The following is a 20,519-nucleotide window of genomic DNA, read 5'->3' as shown; positions in this document are numbered from 1 at the left end:
TCTGATACTTTACAAGGTTGGCTCTTTTGCTTACTCCAAAATTCTGACAGCTAGTAAGTTCAACTGGAAAGGATTAGTGTGTTCTCACACACACCCCCACTTGATTTTAGCATGAGCACATTACTATTCAGGGGAGAGGGGGACAGAGGAAGCAAGAACTAAATTAATTGTTCTGATAATTTCAGTCTTCACTAGCCAAGAACCACAGCCTCACATATCACACAAGAACTTGTCTCCACAAGAACTATTCTATCAAATTAATGACCATGGCCATTCTCCCATTAAGGCTTTTTTCAACCATTTACTTGGTACTTAACTTTTTATGGCACTTAGTTTCACATTATGCTCAGCAGTGCATGTAACACATGGCCAATGGCCATTTGCAGTCTCCCAAAACCCATTCCCAAAACTAATGAATAAATTAAGTCTCATTTATAGTCTGAGGGAAGTAGATACCTTCCTTAACCTGAAAAATAAGAGTTAACCCCTCCATTTATCAATATCAGGTAGACTCATTTAAAAAAAAAAAAAAAAAAAAAAAAAAAAAAAAAGAGTACTGTTGATAAGTGGCTCCTTGCTATCTCCAACGAAATAAAGTCAGGCATCCCTGTCTTAGCCCTAAATGAGTTACATTTAAGCAATCCCAGTACTGTTCAGTTCAAGAGAGACTAAAGAATCCCAGAAGAGTCCACTACCAAAACTAAGCCCACGTCCAGACCAACCCGCGGCATCGGCGGGTTAAAATCGATTGCTCGGGGATCGATATATCGCGTCTAGTCTGGATGCGATGTATCGATCCCCGAGCGCGCTTACATCGATTCCGGAACTCCATCAACCCGAACGGAGTTCTGGAATCGACACGGAGAGCCACGGACATCGATGCCGCGCCGTCTAGACGGGTGAGTACCTCGATTTTAGAAATTCGACTTCAGCTACGTTATTCACGTAGCTGAAGTTGCGTATCTAAAATCGATTTTAATACCCTAGTCTGGACGTGGCCTAAGAATAGTATAGTGAGACATACTCAGACTCTGAAAGGGAGGAGGCAGGGAAGGAGTTTAACAGCAACCTCTCTGGCTGCTTTAGGCCACGTCCAGACTAGGGTATTAAAATCGATTTTAGATACGCAACTTCAGCTACGTGAATAACGTAGCTGAAGTCGAATTTCTAAAATCGAGGTACTCACCCGTCTGGACGGCGCGGCATCGATGTCCCCGGCTCTCCGTGTCGATTCCGGAACTCCGTTCGGGTTGATGGAGTTCCGGAATCGATGTAAGCGCGCTCGGGGATCGATACATCGCATCCAGACTAGACGCGATATATCGATCCCCGAGCAATCGATTTTAACCCGCCGATGCCGCGGGTTAGTCTGGACGTGGGCTTAGAAATGGCATCAGTGGCTTCTCATCCTACAACAGCCCACAGGAGGTGGTCACTATGAGGACTCATGACTCGAAAACAAACGATTTTCTGAGGAATTATGGGAGGTGGAATTTACAGTTCTAAGAGGTCCTACTTCACCCTCTTCCCCCAACAAAAAAAGTGTGTTATTGAGTCTTGCCAGTAACAAAAGCTGCTCATTAGTTTTATTTCATCAAAACAGTTCTGCAACTGTCCAACATTTTCTCCAATTTTATTAAAGCAACGCCTAAAATCCTAGAAAGTGACTCCTTAGCTACTAACCTTAGCGCTTGATTACTTGCAGCTGTTACATTGAATATTTACACTTGAAACAACTGAGATATTTCCATCTCATCCTAATGATTTGAGTATGACTATTCAAAATAGCAAACTACAACTACTTCCACACAACTCAGGCAAGAGGAAAGGGAAATTGCTGAGTCTGACTGCCATTGACCTCTCCCTACCCCCCCCACCCCCCCCACACACACACAAAAAGAGAACTTTCAGTTATTGCTTATGTTTTGGTCATCTGAGAAGTAAGAGAAGGCAGATCTGAAATATAACATCCTTTCAGCTACAGTCCAATCTAGTTCTGGGTTCCCCCCCTTTCCTGGAAAAAAATGTGAGGAGGTGGGAGAAGCAAGGATAAGAAGTAGATTATTGGGAAAAGAAGCAGTCTACTGAAACACACCTATGGATTAGATTACCATCTGGAAGTCATAAATTTGGAAGCAGATAGATTTAAGTGTCAAGATCTCTACAGGTTTGAACTGTAGTCGCAACTTCTGTGACTAACAATTCCATGGCTGCAGAATCCATTTTCTTCCACAGAATGTTAGGTCATCACAGGAAAAAACATTCCCTGATCTGCCAAGTGGCTTGTAGAGAGACTAAATGCAGATTCCTGATGGGCAGGCTTGGGGACAAAGCACTATTTCAGGCAATACCCACATACCTTTCCTTGCTCACACTTTCGATGGAAACAAGCAGCATGTTGCATGAAATAGGTGAAAAACCAGAAGAGAGGTCTACCCAGGAGAAAATGCTACACCTAACAGGCCAACATTACCCCCACTCTCACCACAGAAAGTAAGGAGGGGATTCATGCAAGAGAAGAAAAAAATTCTTCTGCACTTCTAAAAAATTCACTTAACTCCCTCCCCCAAAAACAAGCTGAACTCCCGCACTTTCAGATGCCATTCCCATAACAAGTGATAAAAAGCCCTACACGACTACCAATCCAGCAGAGTTAAGAGTTTACATATCTGCAAGAGACACAAGCCACACACCTAGTTCCCTCCCCGATTTTTAAATCCTCCTTGTCCACTGTGACTGCCCTCCACAATGCAGTTATGTATTGTTTAAGCTTCAACAGGAATTTGGCACTAAGAAAAAGTTGAACAGGATGTTACTTATTTTCAACAATACATTTTTGAAAGCATAATAAGGTTACTATTGTAATTTGGTATTTAATTTGAGAAAGTTTACTATTAACTGGTGTGTGTGTGTGTGTGTGTGTATTATATAATAAAAAACACGAGTTTTATTGCCCAATAACTACAGAATAGTTATCTACTGCAGTTTTACAAGTTGAAATTAAAAGTTCCCCAACTAAGTAATTCCACTGCTCTGCAGAATTTGTCACTGGTCACCAAAGAATGTAGGTCCAAACAGGGCCCTGGCTAGATTAGAGAATTCTCCCATCGACCTAGCTACTGCCCTAGGGGAAATGATTACTTAAGCTGATAGGGGAACCTCTCCTATCGGCATAAGTACTGTCTTCACTGAAGCACTGACCCAATGCAGCTGCACTGCTGTAGCATTTTAAGTGTAGATAAGCCCTTAAAGAAGGAAAGCATGGAGTGTGGGAACCTATGAGGTCCAACCAGGTATCTTGCCAAATCTTCAACCCAGAATATGTAAGGGTTCATTAAAATTCAGCAACACTAATGGCAGCAAAGAATCCTGCGGCACCTTGTGGACTAACAGATGTTTTGAAGCATGAGCTCTTGTGGGTGAATACCCACTTTGTCAGATGCAACAATTAACACTGTAATGGTTAATCAGTGTCTTAAGTGGTCACTAGATCGCAGCTGTTTTGTCCCAAGGTATCACAAGAGAAAAGGGACAGATCAAGTACCATTGTTTGGCTGGAGGAAATACAATGCATGATCGTGAAAGTCACCCCATTTTTCCACTTCACCCAAATGTGGGGGAGCAACGTTAAGTAGTTTAATTCTAACTTCAAGACAGTTTCTAACTAACACTTTTGTCCTTCATTAATGAACCCAATGTGTTCTCTTTAGATGTTTCAGAAATTTCTAAACCACCATGAAGTTTTTTACGAATTTTCTAGTCATTCAGCACTAACCAATACATTGATATTGCTGCAAGACTAAGTGGTTCATCTTCTCCCCCAATTAAACAAACTGCTTCAGAGACAGCTAATTATAATTGCTTTAAATCTCATCTTGTGCAAAAGATGAGCCATGCAGCTCACTCTGTAATATGTGATCAGAGGCAACACACATTACCAGGACAATCCAGTAAGTCGCCAGATATTCTAATTAACTGTGCCTGACCCTGCTGCCACACATTTTGGAAACAATGAGTGCACGTAAAACTACAGTGATTCTCATGTTCAAAGTGTTTCAAAAATATTAAATCCACAATAGCCTAGTGAGAGTCAAATAAGCCCGATCCTGATTTTGTGTGTGTAAATGCAGGCATGACAAGGTTAAGTGACTTAATCCAAGTCAGTGGGAGTCACTAGAGCTAGGAGCAGAATCTGAAATCGAAGTTTTAGTCTAGAAGTTTGAGTGCAAAAGCAGATGCTAGTCTGCATGAAAATAAGTAATTTTCACATTTGAACGTTTACTGGCAGATTTATGCCACCCTGCTTCACACATTTTAAAGTTTCACAATTAAGTGTTAGGTTTTTGTTTGTTTGTTTTTTGTTTTTAAGACAAGATCATATAAATTGTGGAACTATTGTTTGCAATTCTCCAACTTTCTATTTCAAATGCTTCATCAGCCCTCAAAGTTCCTTAAGAGGAACTGCACAGTCAGCAGCACTGAGTCAGAACTAGTTTTATTTTCAGGTCTCTATCAACTGGACAGCAGACCTCACTTCCATTTTACACTTTGTAACAAAGGAGCTTGTACTGCTATGACTACCCAAGCCTAAGACAAATAATGTCTCAGGTTGGAAAGATGTGATATTTTTTTAGATGGTATTTTTTCCTAGTTTTAATGAAACATTGGCTGTAAGATTAGACATTTGTCCTACTTCAAGCAAGTGTCACCACATGCATTAAAGCCTCTAAAGAATAAGTCATTTTGCCAGTCAAATTGAGAGTGCAGCAAGAGAGCCAGTTCTCTTTTCTTCCCACTCAGTATTTTAAATATTGTCTACACCTGGTCCATGACAGGCACTTTATATTCCTTCTTGTCTTTCTTTATATATGTTGTAAAAGTATTACAGCACACTTCTCTTAACTATAGAACCTGCTTGGCACTTTGAGGGTTACTAAACGTGGAGTGGTAGATACGCTGGAGGGTAGGGACAGGATACAGAAGGACCTAGATAAATTAGAGGACTGGGCCAAAAGAAACCTGATGAGGTTCAACAAGGACAAGTGCAGAGTCCTGCACTTAGAACGGAAGAATCCCATTCACTGTTACAGACTAGGGACCGAATGGCTAGGAAGCAGTTCTGCAGAAAAGGACCTAGGGTTTACAGAGGACAAGAAGCTGGATATGAGTTGACAGTGTGCCCTTGTTGCCAAGAAGGCTAATGGCATTTTGAGCAGTATAAGTAGGGGCATTGCCAGCAGATCGAGGGATGTGATCATTCCCCTCTATTCAACATTAAGGCCTCATCTGGAGTACTGTGTCCAGTTTTGGGCCCCACAGTACAAGGATGTGGAAAAATTGGGAAGAGTCCAGTGGAGGGCAACAAAAATAATTAGGGGGTTGGAGCACATGACTTATGAGGAGAGGTTGAGGGAACTGGGCTTGTTTAGTCTGCAGAAGAGAAGAATGAGGGGGATTTGATAGCTGCTTTCAACTACCTGGAAGGGGGTTCCAAAGAGGATGGATCTAGACTGTTCTCAGTGGTAGCAGATGAAAGAACAAGGAGTAACGGTCTCAAGTTGCAGTGGGGGAGGTTTAGGTTGGATAGTAGGAAAAACTTCTTCACTCAGAGAGTGGTGAAGCACTGGAATGGGTTACCTAGGGAAGTGGTGGACTCTCCTTCCTTGGAGTTTAAGGTCAGACTTGACGAAGTCCTGGCTGGGATGATTTAGTTGGGAATTGGTCCTGCTTTGAGCAGGGGGTTGGACTAGATGACCTCCTGAGGTCCCTTCCAACCCTGATGTTCTATGATTCTAATCTGGTAGAGGTACCAAAAAAGCAGATAGCTGTACTTTTTTTTTTTTTTAATAGAAGTTGCTGTACTCAAATAAGGTTGAAAGTATCTTGACTTTGTAAGCAGTCTAAAAGACTATTTTAGCTCTTGTATACAAGAAACTAAGAAGCTTTGTGAAAAATGCAAATCACAGGCCATTACAATAGTGCCCACACAAGGCATGGTCTACAAACAGTAAGTTACAATTTAAGGCCCTTGGAAGAAGCTTCCGAAGATCAGACTGAAAAACTTACCAAATAGACAATAAAGGAAGTCATCTGTCATACCAAGTCATTAAGTTTTGCCCTGTCCAAGACAATACGAAAGTGACTTAGAGCTTGTCTACACTGTGCTTTCACCCACACTAGAGGAGTCTAAGTTCTAATGCTCACTGGAGTGTCATGCGCTAACTGGCACATGTGGACCCTGCTGGAAAGCATGAAGAGTTCCCTTGTGCTCATTAATGTAGTCTCAAAATGAGCACTTTTGCTAGAAGATTCCCCTCTGCATTTTCAACATTAATTCCAACAGCTCTTAAAGCTTCAGCCAACAACTGATGTTTTAAACACCATGTAGCATAGAGCAGCCCAGAGCCAGTCCACATAAAAGGGCAACACCAACCCAGAGCCCTTTCTACCTTGGAATCAACAATGAGGACCACTAATTTACATCTGAGCCATGTAAGCACAGAAGTTTTACTGTAGACAAGTCCTAGAATGCGTTTGTACTCCAGAACCAGGCCTTTCACCACTCCTGCTCTACAAAACATTCTCTAGTAATATTTTTTTTCTGATGAAGGGGACTACAGCGTTTTGTGCATGTCTCCAGGGCACAAGCCTGGACAGATGATATGGAGGCCCTGAAATGCCCATGCATCAGAACCCCCCTCTGGATGCCACCAGTAAAATCCAGTGGAGAAGAACCACCAATGCATCTACTACCTGATCTGCCACAGGAGTTGCCAGAAAGATACTAAATATTAGTACCTGACTGACTTAGGGGCTCCATTCCAGATTTTCTGTCTGAGTTTACTGTCATAGCCTTACATTCTCCTGAGTTCACCCATAAGGCAGTGGGGCTTTTTTCTGTCAGGAGTTGCTCCCGTTGCCTGTTGTGCATCTGAACAGCAAAATCTCATCGTAAAATTTGAATTGGCCTGTAGTTGCCATCAAGATGAAAAATGCAAGTGTCCACTGTAAAATTTTCAGATGCAAACATTTTAGAAAGGGCCAAGTCATTTTCAGATTAGCAGCTGAATCAATATGCATGTGAAGGATGTTTGTGGTTTTTTCACTAAAAAAGAAGGCGCAAAGAGGAAACTAGAGCTCACTCTGCCATCAGCTACTTTAATTTTTGCTGTTAAGTTTCCAGCACACTACATGCTTCTGGTAAATCTGACAACTCACTAAACCAGTGAATTGTATATTGTTTTCTGCATGTGACCAGCATGAGGTTTTCCCCAAAGAGCACTCTCTACACAACAGCTCCCTACTTGCCTAGATCCCAAGTGCAATACTGAAGTGAAAAATATTGCTGGAAGCTCAACGTGGGGGATTTCTAACAAATTCAGTCAGTTTTCCCCACCAGTATTTCTGAGGTAGTTAACCTACAGTGAGACCAAACCAGGTCTGCATTCAATAAGTCTCAACTGCTCCCTCCAACTCAAGACAGAAATCATTTCTCATGGTTCCTTCCCCCGCCTAAAAGTATCTTATGTTGAGTGGGTCCAAGCCAGCTAGAAACGGCTAAGAATATAGAACAAATCATTTCAGCATAGAGAACTTACAGGATTTCAGAAGATAATGCTTCCCATATATGCATAACTCTTGATAAAACAGGTTTATTCAGAAAAAAATTGCTGTTACCCCAAGGAAACTGGGCAGCATCTTGAAGTTACATTGTAAACAGCTGACAGAGGGGTGAGAAAACTAAAAATATATCAAGGCTTTAAGAAATAAAGCCTCATAAAAGCTCATCTGGAGAATAAAGAAATGCTGATATTCTGTAACATTTAACCAAATCCTAGCAGTAACACAGAAGCTGCTATTAACAGATGCAGGTTACATAAGCGCATGCAGATGTTTAAATCCTTAAGATAATCGCCTGGATTTCATCTTTTAATAGCAATATTTATATGTTCTAGTTTGTGTCAGTCATCTTAACAAGGACAGAAATAGTCAATGTTTTCATATTGTTCAAGATACATATGTTGGAGTCCAAGCAACTCACCAGAAAGAGTTACTAAGGCAAAAATAATCCATCTCCTGTTAGGGCTGTTAACACTATAAAAGAGATCAGACAGAGAAAAAAAGCAGCATGGGTAACACTGATACCAACTCAGTAGATATTTAAATGGCTAAGCAAGGCTGTCTGGCCAGACCAGCTGCATTAACAATACCAGACTATGGTCATCTGTCACACATGGTATAGTGTTTGTCATCCAAATGCATCCCATCACAACTATTCTATTTAACCTATGCCAAAGCACTCAAAGACCAAGGGTCCTATGCCTCTACTGCCAGTGAACACAGGCATACTACAGATTATGGGCACATTTCACAGTCATTCACTGTGTGGGTTCAGGGAGAGAAAGAAGGCAGACAACTAAAAATGGGAAAAAGTACATCTAACTGGCAGGGAAAGAAGTAGATTACACTCAACCTATCTTCAGCTACTGGTGTAGCAAAAGTAGGAACTGGTACAGCCATTTAGATGAAGAGGGAGTTCAGAAGTCATGAGACAGAATCTCTCCTTTCTGTATCAGTGGCTTAAGGAGCCCTATTCTCCCATCATAGTCAATGGGAGTTATGCTGCAGTGGGAGAATAGGCACTCAATGTTTCACAGTCTGATGACTGCTCACTGACCTAGTTGAAATAAGTCAGTTGGTTCTTGAACTATTCCCATTAGACTTTGCACATCATAAATCAGCACAGATAAAACATTTTGTTGGCTGTCTCAACAGATATGCCAAGAATGGAAGAGGCTTGGTGGGCCTTCCACCTCATTTTAGTCTTACTGGTAGGACAGAAGGCACAAGCTTGTAGTGATGCTGCCTACCCTGTGAATCACTAGATGGCTCTAGTATCCCAAGTTCAGGCATTTAAAACAGCACTAAACAAGCAGCAGAGGGCACCATATCTCCTTCTGCACTGAAAGTATTACTAGCTTTTTCCCCCACAACAATTCCTTCCTCCCAGCATAAGCCTGCTAAAACACCAGGTTCTCTTATGTGTCACTCAGCAGTACCTAGTCATTTTAACCAAGAGATGGGCTTCAAAATAAGGATATATGTTCTGCAGCCTGATATATTTCTACTTTTCAGGTAAGCTCAGACATCAATGCAAGCTTCAGCTCAGATCTGAAATTTTATTTTACAGACATAACTCTTAAATGGAACTCACCAACCTCCACCACAATATTGTCAAAGTTTTCTTCTACTGAAAAATCCTTGATCACTTTTTTTTTTAATCAAGTATTTTAAGAGCATTTTCTAAGAAACCTTGAAAATAATGCAGTCTGGAGTGAGCCAGAGATTTTTAGCTAGCTGCCGAATGTTTCTTTAACAGCATGCCCACTCTGTTGTGAATCAAAAATCCCATGAATGTGAACCTTTTCTTGCACCAGACAGCATGCATCTCAACAATCCTGGGCAAAACAACTTGGAATGCCTTAAAACCACTGGGTGGGACACTAGGCTAAGGGTTAGATCGGATGACAATGTAAAAAAGTGCACAAGGATGGTGGATGACCCCATTTGGATTGTCCTGGTCATCCTCCTCTTCCCTCTCAGTCACCCCTAGCCAGTCTGATAATGACTTATTCGAGGAAGGGTGAATCTAGGCGCTCTGTGGTGTATCTTCACATGATCATGCTGCATTCGTAAGTGTGGCACACACTTATATGCATTCAAGTTTATGAAAAGACAATATTTAAACTTCAGTGGGTATATTACCCTCCATCGTAAGGTTTTTCAGCATTTTTCTATAGTTGATTAGGCAACTGTCTCAAGTCATACATGATTGCCAAACAAACCATCTAGTGCTTTAATGCTACTACTTTGACAGTGAACCTCATTTTATATCCATCCAGTTAAAACTACACAAGTAATAGTAGGTAGGCACAGTAACATAGGACTTGCCATACTAGATCAGACTCAGCCAATCTACGTCCAGTATCCTTTTTCTGATAATGACCCATACCAGATGCTTCAGATGAAGGTGAAAGAATCCCACAGTATGCAGATGTGAGATTATCTACCCCCTACATAGATCTCATCCCCATTTCTATTAGTTAGAGAATGGCTTAAACATAAAGCATGAGATTTAACATAACCAGTAGCAAACTTTGGAAACTATAATTCTGATATCCAGAATAGCTCCTCAGTTTGAAGCAACATACTTGTCCCCTGTAGTGTCCCATCTCCCATATGGAGACGCCTCAAATTGTATTCTTGTACATAGGAAAAGAACTGCCTTCTTCCAAATTAGATTGGGAATTTGACAAAGATGCTTTGCTGCCCCAGAACTTTTCAATGCCATCATAGACTATGCACTTGACCAGACACTATGTAAATGCACTTTTGAAATATGCCCTGATAAGAACCTCACCAACACAACACGAGCTGTTAAATCAAGGGAAGCTAGTTGCAGCATTTAAAGTCCTGGCAAAGCTCAGTGGCAAAAGTCAGCCAGAAAATTAATTGAGGTAAAAGCAAAATTCTTCCAGTTGATTGCTCTGAACACTGAGTGCTCAAGCACCTTAATGGGCAGCCACCCAAGACTGTCAGTGATTTCACCAACCTTGCCTTTGGCATAAGTAACATGGGAAGCATTGAAAAAGCATTGCAAAAGCACAGTCACTAGTGGGGCACCTTATTAAGAGCATATTCTGGAAACTGACCACCCTGCTAAGCAGAGAGACGAGGCTAAGCATATACAATGCTTTGATGGTCAGCACTCCGAAACATGAGACTGACACATGGCCGCTCACTGTCACGATTGAAAAGAAGTTGGACACCATTCAAATAAATCTCCAAATAATCAAAAGCCTCAAGTGAGACAAATTCAAGTAGAATGAAGAGATCTGTTTCCTAACTAACTAGGTCCTGCTTTCTCAAATGGTTGCCCAATGCACTCTCAGGTGGTATGATCATCTGCTCTGAATGCCTACCAACTTCTCTCCAAGAATCATCTTCTACTATGACACAATGGAAGCAGATGGAACACACCCTGGAAGACCTAAAACCCATCCCTTACTGGCATCCTACCCCATAATCCACCAAATTTGGCTCAGGACAGAATGTCACGGAGACTTATAATGCATTCAGTGACCCTAAACTGTCCAAGCAACAGCATGAGAACCAACCAGTCTGCACAGACTGGCATATTAAAACCTGTGAGCTACATTTTACATTCCACTTATTTGTACGTGTTAACAGACTTCATCTTTGTATTAAGAGTTGGAGCTAAATTAAAAATTAAAAATTAGACTGCATCAAATTACCACTCAAGAATGAAACCTACCTCATACCCAGCCAACTTCTCATATCCTATTTAACTATTTATATAAGGATAAATCCTACTCTTAGAGGTTTCCTTATTTACATTTTCTATCACAGCCAGAATGTTCCTTCAGTGAAATTTGTGTATGAAGAGACGTTTTGTACATCACTGCTTCCTGCAGTAAAATTCAAGGACTGCATGCTTTATCATCATTTCTCCCCCCTGCAGTTTATTTTAGAGTAATGCCAGCTGCATGTAAACAGAAATGCAGTTATGTTTGTATTCAACTGCTTTACCATCAATGCTAGGAAAGCAAGGACACCTATCACTAGGGGTGGTTGATCCCAAACCTAAATGTAGTGGATTTGAGTGTGTAGTCTAACTGGAATTTATAGTTCTACAACGTAGGCCTGTACATTAGAGCTGAGCTAACAATGAAAATTAGAGATAGCAACAAATTCAGATGAACTTCATGTTCAGCTTTTACTCATTTAAAACAAAACTATCAGAACACACTACTGCACCAGTTTCACCTCCGGAATGGACATCTATCTTGCATCACAGTATGTTAAGGTTCAACGTCCTACTACTAGCGCCAGGACTGAGACATCTGTCCATGTGAAAGATAGATGATTTAGCACAATACCCTGATTAATTCTACAAAGATGCCAAATACAGGAATGGCAAAGGTGGCGCATGTTAGCAAAGCTTCGTGAAGATACGGTTGGCTGTAGGGGAGGGAAGGGGCAAATACTGGTGGACTGGAGCATTGCTCCAGCTAATATTACTTTCGCTAGCACCTTGGAAGCATTTCCACAACCAACTTAAAATAACTTTCACATGGCGGCTCCTGTATCACCCCTTCCCCATTAAAGGGAAGACCCTTTCCAACTTAAAGGTAATTATTCAAATTCCTCACACATATCAGGAAAGGAGGGATTAATTATTTTAAAAGCAAGCCGAACACACGCTGCACTTTCATGATTAAAAGATACACAGTATTAGTGCTCCTTTACAAGTGATAAATTCTCATAGCAATCCAACATCACTCAGAAGATTCTCAATTCAAACCAGTTATTCTGCAGGTCTGTGTTATTTGATGAACTTAAGTAGACTACACAATCCCACTCAAAACTGACTCAATGAGAGGAAAGGAGGGACTTACCTGGAGGTTCACAGACCACACCTCAGACTTACATGAATAATCAACTGGAACTGTGACTTCCTCTGACCTACAGTTACTCAATAATACAGGGTTAAGTTTAATGTAACAAGAATAAGGCTTCATGTATTCCTAGTAGCAATGCTACGGAACCAAAAGAAGCAGTTAAGAATTGTTTTTCATTTTTGAACAATCAGATTAACCAGCCATGTTAAAAGTTACACACAGCTATTTTCCCTTCTTTGAATTACTGCCATTCCATTCACAAGTAGATATTCAACTGATTTTGTCCTTGCCATTTACATCATGAAGCCTATGAGTGCTGACCCTAACCTCTTTCTAGATGCAGTTATAACACGTCCAATTATGACAATGGAAGATGCACTCAATGCATGTAACCAGTGGAAGGAGAATTTAACAGAAATGAGAACCAAAGCATTTGGAGCGAAGCCAAAATATCCTAGAAGGCTGCTTACTGGGGTTCCATTGAATCAGTCCCAGAGCCCCAAAATCCTCAATATCACAGATTCCCACCTTCCCTGTATAAGGAAAGAGAAAAACAGAAATTTCACCCAGGTTTCCTACCTGGCAAAAGGGAAGACTGCCATTAAGCTACACACCTGTAGCCTCTGGAGAAACAAAAATGTTTACTTTTCCATTTATGCTACTATTCTCAGCCTGACAAACACAAGGGACACCACCATGCAGTCATCCAGGCTTCTGAAAGACAGTGTGAGATTTTCCACAGTGACTTAGGTATTTAAACCCATTTTGAAAAATGACTTTTCCCATGTTCTTTTTGAAAAAAGAGACACCTGAAAATTTTACCCTTGATCTCCCTACCAGGTTCCTAGTTTAGAGTCAAAGACAGCTGTGCCATCCAGTTAGAAACCCCACAGTTAAACAGACATTCTATTGTCAAGTCCTTTCTAGGCTTGCCTGCGTAACACACCAAATCCTTGAATGCTCTAGCAGGACTGTCCTCAGTGCTGTATAATTTGAACACTTCATGATCAAAAATATTTAACAATTTTGATAAACAGTAAAAAGATAGGAAAGGCTAAAATGCCAATCAGCAAAGACATTTCAGATAACTTAGGCATTAAATGTATACCCAAAAGACTAAGTTAAATACATACAGAAGTTGTGGTAGGCTTCCACACACTGCATTCGCAGTTCCCCCCCGCCCAACACATGCCTTGCAAGTAAGAACTGCCATGTTTTATCCCTCTGTCATCTTTTCCAATTGCATGATACCATGTATGTATCAAGTTTTACTTACACCAGGTTAGGCTGCTGTATCATGCAAATGAGCCTTAGCTAGAAAACGGTGTCTGTGGCTACACACTATGCTTAAGTAAATTCTTATAAAGTTCAGATGTGACTTATTGTGGTAGCACTGGATACAAAAAAAAATCCTGAACTAAAGGGACACCTGCCATGCTCACCATCTCTCCTATGTCTAGAAGGCCCTTTCAGCTCCCAAATTACATAGCAGTGCTAGTGTTTGATAGCTAGGAATAAATTGACATTTTGGACAGAGTTCTTTTCAAAAGGAAAAGTAAGATGTAATTGTTTGAATTTCTTCCCCTACCTTACTAGCTTCAACTATAGACAAAAGGTAGCTTTTGTATTTTAAAATACTTTTCAAAGCACCAAAACTATGAAAAGGTTAAGCATAAATTGGTCACAAAGTCAAGACAGCCCTAAAAGAATCAGAGCTCATTTGTGCTCACAAAATAAATTAATCCACCTCAGGCTGGCATGGAATTCACTAAGTCCTCCTCTCTGCAACACTCCTTGCATCAGTAGATCATCCTTACAAAGCGTAAGTTCATCCTTGCAAAGCCATACAGTTGAGTCTGAGTGAAGTGAGCAGATCAAGAAAATGTCAATGTAAGTGACAGAACTACAATGACATCCTCCTACAATTATTACTGAAGTTAATGTGTAGCATCACTAAAGACCACTGGCTACAGCGTCCCTCTCCAGCCAAAACCACCGAAGGCAGTGAGGAATCACCACACTCATGGCCTTAAAATATCTTATTTACCATGCATCACAAGTTCATTTCTGTAGTTGCTAGTTTATTTCTACCACCTGTAGGACAGTTCTCTATTCATACCCTGTACCTTTGTCACTCACCCTCTGGAGTTATCACACCATTGGTACTTAAACTGCAAACTGAAATATTGTAATAATGTAATCTACAACCCACTCATAGCCTTCCAGCAAAACCTAATTGGAATTCATCACCCTTTACTTACTCTATAAAGATTTTCTTCCCTCTATTTTCCATTGTTATTCCAACCATTGTGTTATTTTTGAAGTGTTTGATAAAAGAATGTTTAACTTCAAAATCTTGGTTAAATCTGTTTTATAAAGAGACTTATTTGTAAATAAAAGGTATGTGATGTTTCTAATAGCTAATTTGTTCCTATAGTATCCCATAACCATTAGTACCTCCTGACTGTCACGCTATCTGCTGAAGCCAGAAATTATCACTATCAAGTTGACAATCATTTCAGGTCAATAAACAATATCTGAATATTAAAATGAATCTGAGATGAACTCACAGAGCCTTTTAAACAGAGAATAAGATTAGGATTTCAAATCAAAGTTATATCAGACTGCATAAAGAAAACAGATGATGCACCACTCAGACTGTGCACTGAAAGTTTAGGTATCGCCTAGCATCTGAACGGACATCAACTATTAAACACAGACAGGACCAATGACAGCAGGACCTGACTAGGTTTTAGGATTTATTTAAAAAAAAAAAACAAGCTTGCAAAGCTATTACCACAAACCTGTTCGGTATGTGGTGATGCACAGCTACTCAGCACACTGGCAGAGGGTGTCATTTGCTTTCATAATGCATGCTACAAATACAAGCTGAGAGTGGTCTCAGTCATTTTTCAGTTTGACTGTGAGAGTAGGTAAGTTACTCTGTGGAGGAGGAAGAATTTTGGCACATGAGATACTGCAGCCAGTCAGGAGAGAGCACTGAGATCATGCACTTGATCCCGCAGAAGCAATGGGGAAAGATTACTTTCTACTGCTGCCTTTCTTCTGCCCCCTCCAATTTTTTAAGAGCAGAGATGCTCCATTCCCCTATTTCAGATATTTGTAACTGGTAGGCCAGGCTCTACCCTTCCCCCTAACCTTTCTGCACAGCAACCTACCTCTTATTTAGTTATACATGCTCCAACTCGCCATGGAGCTGAAGTTGCTGCTGTTGCCATCATGAGACTGGGTTTCAGCACAGCCTTTGCTTTGTCGAAGCAAAGAGCTGGCAGGTACAGCAACATCTTTGTACCAGTTTAACCAGATAGTTACCTGGAAAAGTTGAATTTCAACCTTTGCAATTTTACAAAAGGCAAGCATTTACTTTTCACTGTATTAACAGGTAGCCATGGGACTTAGGCTGAGTTACTGGGAGTCATAGTACACTACCTACTCAAGTTTAATTTTACGTTGGTTTACCTCTGTATTATGTGCACTTTGCTAGCATATTTCTTAAACATCTCCTGTAAGATGCTGTTAGCCACACAAGCGTTTCCCCTACCTCATACAATTTTTCTTGACATTAATGTCAAATGCCAATTTTTTTTAAAAAGTTTATCTTAGCTGGAGGTAGACTTGAACTAGATTTCAATAAGTATGAATGCTAATTTTATAGCTTGAACCCCTTTATCCCTCAAGTAAAGGATTTTGTGCAACTCTCCAAATTACCTTTAGAAGACATGAAGGCTAAGTGCTCCAGCAAACTCAGTGCAGTTACCCTTTCTGAAGTCTCAGTGCTTGGACAACCTCATAAGGGGGACGAGACCTTTAGGGAATCGAACAGGCAGCCTAGCTCATGGGAGAAGTTGCTCCCTCCATTCAAGGAATGGTTGGCTGGATGGCACCTAGGGAAAACTGTGTCACCCATCTCTGATGACAGTTGACCTGTCATCTGAGGATTCTGCCCTTCTCTTGAGGCTGCCAGCAGGGGAATGACTGTGCTTGGGGAAATTGCACCTCTTTTACCTGCAGTTCACACCAGGCAACTTCCACAGTAGTCTCCGTGTCCAGCCCCTTGTAGACAGTTTTGAAGGAGCCTCTTCCAATCTCAATATCGAATTTGAGGAAGCGGCCGTCAAGGGAGAAGCCCACCGCCTTGGTTTCTAACTCCTCGATATCCTCTTGCTGTCGGTTCCGCCCCTCCTGGAGCTCCCGGCTAGCGGTGGCTGCACTACCTGTCGTGTTAGTATGTGGCAGGGGGGCGGCTTCCTCTGCCTCTGCTTTGGGCAGTAGGGGGGCGATGTCCTCTGCTGCAGGGGGCTCCTGAATGGTTTGCTCCTCGTGGGGAAGCGACAGAGACGGCTGCTGCAACAGCAGGGGGATGTGGGTGGCAGAGACGCAGGGAATCTGGCTAGCAGGCTCAGGAGGGGAGCCCAGCAGCGGGATGATACTCCCGGGAGTGGCGACGGCCGGGGCTGCTGCCAGCTGCAAGCTAGGCAGCTCCAGAGCAGTAGCATTGGAGTCGCAGATCACGCTACGGCGGAAGAAGCGGTGCTCGGTGGCTGCAGCCCCACGACTGTCCTTGTCCATGGTGTGACGGCGGCGCCGGTATTCCTCGCCCCGGCCCCCGCCTCCCACCTCGCCGCCTGTTCCTCCGGCCCCCGAGCCATCATGGTCAGCGACGGCTCCAAGCTTCTCCCCCACGGAGCTGTCCGAGCTAGAGCCGTTCTTGGGCGGAGGCGGCGGGGGAGCCAGGAAGCGGGGGGCCGGGCTGCTGCTCTCTGCGGAGCCCTCCGACATGGTGCTGCGGGGCAGCGCTGCTGACAGGATGCGGAGTGGGAGGTGTCACTGAGCGGGGAGTGCGTCCGGCTGCTGCAACAGAGGAGGGTCCCAAGGGCTCCTCACAGCGGGGCTTGGCGGCGGCTGCTGGGCCAGCGGCGGGGTGGCTCCCTGCTTAGCGTCCACATCCATCCTGCAGCGGGGAGCAGTGCAGCGGGGCCGACATGGAGCGACAGCAGCGGGGCCGGGACACGGGACTAGGGGGGAAGAAGACGAGAGGAGCCTGAGGTAGGTGCCGCGCCAGGAGAAGCCGCTGGCTGCCTGGAGCGGGCCAGACCAGCTGCTCTCTGAGAGGAAAAGCGACTGGCCCCGCGGGCTGCGGGTGGGAAGCGGGGCAGGCCCAGGCCGGGAAGCGGCTGCCCCGAGGGCGCAGGCCCCGCACTCCCCTGCCGCGAGAGGGGAGGGCAGGCCCGGCACGGCACGGTCCCTCGGAGCCTGGGGGGGGCTCTCGCCTCACACGGCGCCCATGGCGACCTCGGCCTGCTCCCGGTAGGAAGTAACCGCTCGCCGCGGGGCCGGTTCCCTCGCTGCCTGCCGGCGCCTCACGGGGAGCCGGAAACCCCCCTGGCGGGGCTCTCACCGGGGCCGCCCGCGAAGCCGCCTCCTCCGCAAGGCCCAGGCCGGGGAGCCCGGGTGTCTCCCTCGCGAGAGTAGTGGGGAGGAACCACTGCGCCCGGCCCGGCTAATTCTCCGCGCTAAATGGCGACTAGCACCCGAAACGGACAGACATAGACAGCCCCGTGGAGCACGCCCCCTCCTTCCACCCCGTTCTGCGCCTGCGCCGGAGCCCCATGCTTCCTGGGAATGGTAGTTTTTTCATCCCTCCTCTGAGGGAACAGAAAAGCTGTCAACCTACAACTCCCATCGCGCACTGCGCTGGTGCACGGCATCACGGGAGTTGTAGTTTTCTTCTTGCGGGCTACTTACAGCTCGAGCCTGGTTGCTCCTCACACAATACTGTGGTAGAAGCTGTGCTACTGGGGCGGGGCAGGGCTGGAAAAGAGGGGAGGGAATCATTACAAATGGATTAATTCTCGGAGAAGAAAGGAATCTCTCATCATACTCAGTCGACTCAGGGCTACAATGCAATATACATTATATGATTTAATAGATTGAATGCTACTATTTTCACTCTCCGAGTTCTTTTTCAAAATCTAAAAGCAATGAAAATGTTTCCATGATTTGTTTTTATAAATTAAAAGAAAAATATTTTTTATCTAACCAAAAAGGATTCAGGGATAGCTCCTCAGCTGGTGTGAATTGGCATAGCAATGCGGAACAGGCCCTTCAACTTGTAACCATTCCCATTCTGAAGCAGTTTATCCAACCCACACATCACACAGCAAGCAACTAGTGCCTGAGACAGAAAATAAACATAAACAAAAGTGAAACTGACCAGTGTATTTTCATTTCTATATGCTGAGCACAATGGAAGAGATAAACAAACAGTATAAATAGTGAAGGGTATGAGAGATTTTAAATTCGGTGTTCATAACAAGGTGTTACATGTAACCATGTAAGTAAAATATATTTTAAATATAAGATTTTTAATCTGACTGTGGGCTCAATCCTGCAAAATGAGCAAAGCACTTAGGCATACGCTTGATTTCAGCTATGAGGGCAGTTAACCATTAAACACATCATTTCCTGGATCAGGGCCAAAGTGTTCAGCACCTTACCGGATCAAGCCCTGAGTCCCTTAAAGGTGGTGTTTCAAGTTCCCCTTCTACAATGAATGATTTTTGCCATATGTATTATCAGGCATTTAGCTTCATATTTTTAACCAGGCCCTCTCTAGCAGGTCTCCCATTTTCCTTCCACAAAACCATACGCACATATAATTGTGGAAGCTGTGTTGCACCCACAATTATTTATTTGTTTGTTTTTTGTAGTCACAGTTTAGGTCACTTGGACTTGTGACCTAAACAGCAGGAGCAAATAACTGCTGTGCAAAAGTGTGCCCCCAATTATTTTGCAGCTCCTAAAAGGCCAGCATTCTTAAATCTGACCCTTAAAAATGATCATTAGTCTAACTGTCACAGTTTGACACTCAGCTCCAGTTATTATAGTTTAAATGGGGAAGATATAACACTCAGAATAATAAGGAAGGCAACATGAACATTCACACAAATCAGGAACTTCCAGAGAGTAAGAGGCACTGGTAGAAACAACTCATGTGCTTTATTTATAAAGTATTCATCCTTTGTATAATGCACCAAGACCAAACATTTCTTCTTACACACAAGAGCAGTATATTAAAGTGAATGGGACTACTCTCATGAGTAAAGTAAAAGGCTTTGGACCCAAGTCTTTTATGCAACTGCATTTTTTAAATAACTGTAATAGAAATATTTTTGGAGATTTTTCTGTATAAACTATATATTTTATATTGGACAAATTAACACATATATTTCAAATACATCATTAAAAAAATTAAAACCAGCTAATATAGAAAATTGTGCATCACATCTCCCACAGAGAGGGCCCGATTCAGTCTATGTGCCTACATAGACTTTCAGGTGGTCCACAACACTGAACAATACATAACACTGAACTTGAGTGATTCTCTCACATACATATAGTCTTTATAGATGTTGATTGTAATACTGCACTACAAATGGAGCACCCATTATTTTCTGTATATCCATATACATATCTTATTAATAATAAAAATAATAATTAAACTACATAAATGATGAAATTCAACTCATTGCAGAGGGCCCATGTAAAGTCCTACTTGTGCCACTTAGATCCTTATGAGTGGGGGGCACGATTTGCCTATAATTATAGAAAGTGCTCCTTCTTTTAAAGTGTAATACGAGCAGCTCCACTGTGCAAAAGGGGGAATAGGATTGGGAAGGTCATACAGAGAGTTTGCAATCCCTTAACAGCATGGATACCAGTCTGTGAGGGCTCCAGGTTCAGGTTTGTGTTTGGGAGCCTGCGACAGAGAATGGACAGGGATGGAAGATCCACAGCTATACAGATCTCCTGATTCTTTTCCTCTCCAGGAGGTAGGGGAAGGAGTACGGTTGCAAGCTATTCCAGCTACTAGGCTGGAGCAGTGGCTGAAGAATGGTTTTGCTGCAGGTTTATGGCCTAGGAGGCAAGAATCCTTCTTTCTTGCCTTCCGAAAACATCCACAGCCCGCAACCCAGTTATCCAGGCTGGGTGCTGAGGAAAAAACATTGATCCTGA

The 20,519-nt window shown here is 42.8% G+C and overlaps 1 protein-coding gene across 12 annotated transcripts in view; it reads right to left on the bottom strand.

The window, feature by feature from the left end:
- WNK1 (WNK lysine deficient protein kinase 1) overlaps positions 1-18,070 on the bottom strand; it is a 178,061-nt gene extending 159,991 nt beyond the window's left edge. For 3 of the 12 annotated variants that reach the window (XM_050917841.1, XM_050917865.1, XM_050917874.1), the window contains exon 1: positions 16,509-18,064. In XM_050917841.1, coding sequence (XP_050773798.1) covers positions 16,509-17,282 — 774 coding nt within the window. In that variant the 5' untranslated portion in view covers positions 17,283-18,064. Of the gene's footprint in view, positions 1-16,508 lie in introns of all 12 variants that reach the window. The other 9 variants (XM_050917907.1, XM_050917831.1, XM_050917913.1 and 6 more) reach the window with 7 other exon arrangements.
- Positions 18,071-20,519: the final 2,449 nt, after the last annotated feature.

This window comes from Gopherus flavomarginatus, chromosome 1 (genome assembly GCF_025201925.1).
Source record: "Gopherus flavomarginatus isolate rGopFla2 chromosome 1, rGopFla2.mat.asm, whole genome shotgun sequence".
In the NCBI taxonomy this organism is placed as follows: domain Eukaryota; kingdom Metazoa; phylum Chordata; order Testudines; family Testudinidae; genus Gopherus; species Gopherus flavomarginatus.
This window is presented reverse-complemented; position numbering and strand designations above follow the sequence as displayed.